The sequence below is a fragment of the Trachymyrmex cornetzi genome, unplaced genomic scaffold, assembly GCF_001594075.2.
Source record: "Trachymyrmex cornetzi isolate Tcor2-1 unplaced genomic scaffold, Tcor1.1 scaffold670, whole genome shotgun sequence".
Classification (NCBI taxonomy): Eukaryota; Metazoa; Arthropoda; class Insecta; order Hymenoptera; family Formicidae; genus Trachymyrmex; species Trachymyrmex cornetzi.
In genome coordinates this window covers 159,854-165,141 of record NW_017299993.1, presented here as the reverse complement: position 1 = coordinate 165,141, position 5,288 = coordinate 159,854, and the positions used below count along the sequence as shown (strand labels likewise).

At 27.8% G+C, this 5,288-nt stretch overlaps 1 protein-coding gene across 2 annotated transcripts in view; it reads left to right on the top strand.

Moving 5' to 3' along the window:
• The first annotated feature begins 362 nt into the window (after window positions 1–362).
• The window catches only part of LOC108767424 (tubulin alpha-1 chain), a 26,902-nt gene continuing 21,976 nt past the window's right edge, over window positions 363–5,288 (top strand). Inside the window, exon 1 of one of the 2 annotated variants that reach the window (XM_018517329.1) lies at window positions 363–716. In XM_018517329.1, coding sequence (XP_018372831.1) covers window positions 714–716 — 3 coding nt within the window. In that variant the 5' untranslated portion in view covers window positions 363–713. Of the gene's footprint in view, window positions 717–3,394; window positions 3,439–5,288 lie in introns of those variants that run through there. The other variant, XM_018517328.1, reaches the window with a different exon arrangement.

Here is a 5,288-nt window from a genome sequence, read left to right as displayed (position 1 = left end):
TTTCGCAAAAAGTTATCGTCAGTCAAAGTTGGCCAATTTTTGCTCAAAATTTTTTATGCCATAATTTTTTTTAGCAGTGTATGGCTGCGTTTCACTTAACGCTCGCAACGGTCGCGAGCATCGTTTATTCTTGTTTAATATTTAATAAACAACAAAGATAAAATTGATTCCGCGAATGTTGCGGGCGTTAAATGGAACACACCCTATATATATAGCAAAAATAAGATGTAATTTTTTCATACTTTTTTTGTTAATAACTTTTTAACAGATAAAGAACGACAGCTAAAACTTATTGGAAGTTACTTAGAGTCATGACCTTAATAACATGTGTCAAAGTCAAGGTTGGTAGATTTTTAATTATAAATAATGAAGGTAATTATTCTTGTATGTGTAAGATATCTTTGACCTCTGTCTTTGCCGGAGTTTGTGTGTAAAAAGAAGCATTCCTGAACCATTCCCGAGAAAACAATAACCGATAGTGTACCTTGTATGTAGATGTGCACCCGCATATGCAATTGTCGTGAATACTGTAGCAGTTTAAGCTGATTCGCGTCGCTTACGAACTCCGGTTCATAGACAGATACCGTATGTAGCGCTGCTATTAAATGGCGAAGCGCAGTGATCGTACTATCCGCAAAGTCAGACAGTGAACGAGTCGTAGTCCGACACGCTGCTTGCTATCGAGTGCAAACGAATAATCAGATATCGAAAAAATGGTGAGTATTTTGCTTCTCTATTACATCTTTTTCATTAATATCGAATATTTCAACTACTATTTCTCCTTGAAAACTGTATATATGTATGTATTTTGTATTTTTACAAAAACACACACACACATGTTCAATTTAATTTCATAATTAGAGCAGACTGATTTTATAAAGGAAATTACTTCCAAAATCATTTTTACTCTTCAAAAAATATATAAAGAAAATTTGATAATATTTGATAATATTAAGACACAACTATATAAAATATTTTATTACCTTATTATTCTACTTAGTTTCTATATTAATAATTAGAATAGAGCTTTTTACATGCAAGTGCATTTACATAAAAATCACGTACAGGTAGCAAGCTGACATTAGTTGTCGTTTTAACGAAATATTTTATCTCAAATAGCAAATAAACATTATTTGTCGTAAAAAATGACGACAAATAATGTCTATTTGCTATCTGAGACAAAATATTTCAGCATATTTTCAACATTTTTCGCATTCAATATTTAAAATCATAATTTTTTAAAATTATCGTTATTTACATATTTATTTACTGTCACTTATTTATCGTCATTTTTATCTTCATACATATTATTAAAATATATGAATTTTAATAGTATTAATGTAATTCTTCTACTTGTTACACAAGCGTATAGATTTGTAAACATCCTAATAACGAGAATTGTAGGTCTTTATACAACAACGCTGTTCCTGGTAAGCGTGTAATATGCATGCTATACACGTCATAAGATGCATCAAGTATACAGCTAGGAAAATATCACGTTATGCTTTTAAATGTTCGCTTAGACCTTATGAGGTCAATTAAAAGTTTTTTCGAGTAGATTAAATGAGTGGGAAAGAAATTCAAGGAGGAATGATTAAAAGATCGGTTGAAAAAGATCTCTGTCCAAAAATAATGTTTCGTAAAATATTAAAGAAATTTCTATATTAATAAATATAATAACTTTCTTAATATTGAAAGCAATGCTTTTTTTAACAGAATCTTTTAGTTCAACTCTGTTACAATTTCTTACTGTTAGTTAAACAAAGCTAAATGCTACTATGAATAAATTTTTCAAAAATGATTATATTTTTAAAATATCAAAAGAAATTTAGACATCAATCTTATTGATACTATATAGGTTTTTTATTTTCTTATATATTTCAACTATACATGAGAAACATGAATTATGAGGTATCGATCCACGCCTTGAATGCATGTCAATCGACAACATAGTAAATATACATTAGTAAAAATGAGAGTACGAATGCGCCATTCGCGCATTGCTCATTCACGGTTTTTCTAAAACTCATATTATGTTATAACCACATTATTTAGAATGTCCAAATATTTATGCGTTAACATACTCTTGTATCGAATATTTTCCTCTGAAGCAAGAATAATATTTTTAAGATTTAGGGATGGATTTCATTCGCGCGGCTCGAACGTATTTTATGAGAGTTGAACGACAAATAAACAAAATGTTTTCAAAATCGCAAATATGAATATACAATTAAATAACGAAGGCCTTATCGATCTGAATCTTACAATTAGTGCTTAAATAATATTATGGATATGAATTTATGTATACATATCCCGTTTTACAAATATTATTTAAGTACTAAGATTCAGCTGAGACCGATAAAACCTGCGTTACTCAGTTGTATATTGAATGACAAATTTGTGATCTCTTACGCCTATTAATTGTAAGATCATAGTGAAATCTTTTTGATTGAATCGATGCAATCGCGTCATATGCGAGTATGCAGTTTGATATTCGATTAAGCTGCTATGGTTACAGTGTGTCAACCTGTAAAAAATCGATTTTTACCGTATCATGCACATATAGAGTGCATAATATCGTATTGCACGAGAGACGACACTCATGTGCGTCCGTAAGTCAGAAAGTAGGCCGACTATAGACACGCCAATATAGATGCTCACTTTTAGGGTACGGCTGAATTATCCATGGGGGACACATTAGGTCAAGGTGGTATTTTTCTATCAGACCTTGTTCACAGATAAAGACACTGCTTTAGTCGACGATGTCTGGGCCACCGGTAATCATCCCTTGTTAAGCACAGCTCGTATTCCTTTGCTCAGTCTCGTTAAGGCTTGTTAAGCTCGCTCGACAGACTTTACCAAATCGTGTGTCTTTTAAATCAGAAACTTGGTATCATTTGTGATGAGATATCTTACTGTGCTGGGACAGCATAAATATGTGAATAATTGTATCACGTGGGAATGATACAATTATTTATATATTTATAGTCCCATAAAAAAAAGGTTTATTACTTTAATTTTTGGTCAAAGTAAGAATGATAGGATAGAAAAATGAATGGATAGAAATAAATAACAAATAGATACAAATACAACGAAATCGACCTCAATCAAAATTCAAATTTCCTATAGACTCTTTGAATTATCTATTTTCCTTAGAATAGCTAATATCTGTGCAATCTGTATAAATTGTTTAAATGAACTTAATATTATCAGTACAGTAAAAATTGTTATAAAACTGATCATAAGAGATTCAATTACATTGAGTGAATATTTGATGCAAGAAAACAGATGATTAATAAAATCGGTTAATGTGAATTAACTAAACGTCTTTGTGTCTTGATACTGTTATAAACATTTTTTTGTGAAAGTGCATTGTCGATTATCCTGTATTCATTTATAATAGTTAACGCAGAAATCTTTTTAAGAATGGCAAAGAAGGTAATTAATATAACAAAACACAAGTACTGACATTTAATAATATTTTACATTTAAGGATGTATTGTACCCATTTTTATAAATGTGTTTATATATTTATCGTAAGATTACAACTGATATCTAATGAAATATATTGATCAATGAAGAAATGACAATGAAGCATGGAAATTAGATTCACCACATACTTAGAAGATTTTTAATTTGTAATATTCAACCGTTTTTTTAATATTTGATTTATTATGTAAGGTAGGAATTGTTTTTATGTATTAACATTGAAAAGGTCCTAGTTTAAGAACGAAATGTTTATTAAACATTTGAAAGGTATTAAATATTAGCTATCAAGAACTAACGTTGGCTTTTAGCTCTTTTTACCTTTTATTATTGTTTTATTCAATTCTTATTATATATTTATACTTTTTTAAGTTACATACAAAAGGTATACTTACAACATTTTGTTTTTATTGAACAATACATTTTTATAATTTATTTACTTTATTCGTTATTATTGTTTATTATTGTGATGTTAAAATGTAAAAAATAATGACAAAATCTCAATTTTTTCGTATAAATATTGGGTTGGTCAGAAAATTCGTGCTATTTTTTTAACTCAAAATTATACATAGAATATATTTGTTATTGTTATTATATGTTATTATACCATTCAATACAGCAAAATTTTAGCTTTAAAAATTTGTTTTTTAAATTGCGATACGATGATGTTTAACGAAGTTATGAGCAATTAAAGTCAAAAGGCTCCTTTTATTTAAATCGCGATAACTGAGAAACAAAAAAATCTTAAAAATATTTTTAAAAAACGATTTTGTAGGAAAAACTTTAAACTTTGGAAAACCGAAAATTTTCACAAATTTTTTTTTTTTTTGGACAAATGATAGACCCTAAAAATTAGAAAAAAATTTTCCATTTTTTTCAGCTCTTAATTTTCTATATGTAAAAATTACCAAACTCACAAAAACTCCAAAAACATAGTAATCTTTCAAAAAGTAGAGATTTCACAAGCTTCAAAACTGTTTTTTTTTAATTTAAATTTCGTTTATTTTTGACGAAGATATTGTAAATACAATTTTGTGCTAAAAAAAACGACACGAACTTTCTGATCAATATTTACTTTAAGTAGATACATATTCAAAATGGTTTATACGAAGTTTCATTATAATGTATAGAGGGCTGAAATACACACGAAAAGTGACTAAATAAGGTAAACGTACCAATTTCTGAACAGCTTAGAAAAGACATTCAATGTGTAACCAATTTAAAATACTAAAATAAGAATATCGGTAAAAGATTTTGTAATTATTTTAAATTTTACAACATTTCTATTTTCAAAATAACGTCGCAAAAACTAATATTATTTAGTTAAAATGAAGTAATTGAAGAAAATACCTGAATATACTTCTGATCCAATTACTGAACAACCTTAAAGCCATGTTTCTAAAGCTGAACATGGTTGCACCTATTTCTCGAACGTAATGTATACATTCTTTTAAAATCAGTGTAAACTTAATGAAAATGTAAAAAAATATATAAAATTATTTTAGAAATGCAAGAAGGTATTAATATATTAATATAATAATATTAATATAATATTAATATAATAATATTAATATAATTAATAGAGAGGAAGGTCACCGATACTGACATATCACTTTGTTTTTAGACAATATTTCTTAAACAAAAGGTAAAAATACGACTTCAAAAACATAATTTATAAGAATAAATACAAAGTAAAAAGTGTCTTCTATCAGATAGTAAAAGCAATTTTTATAATACTGTTTGCAATTTTGCAATAATTAAGTTTTTCGTAAGTTATGCAAAAATGAGCGTCTGACAAAATG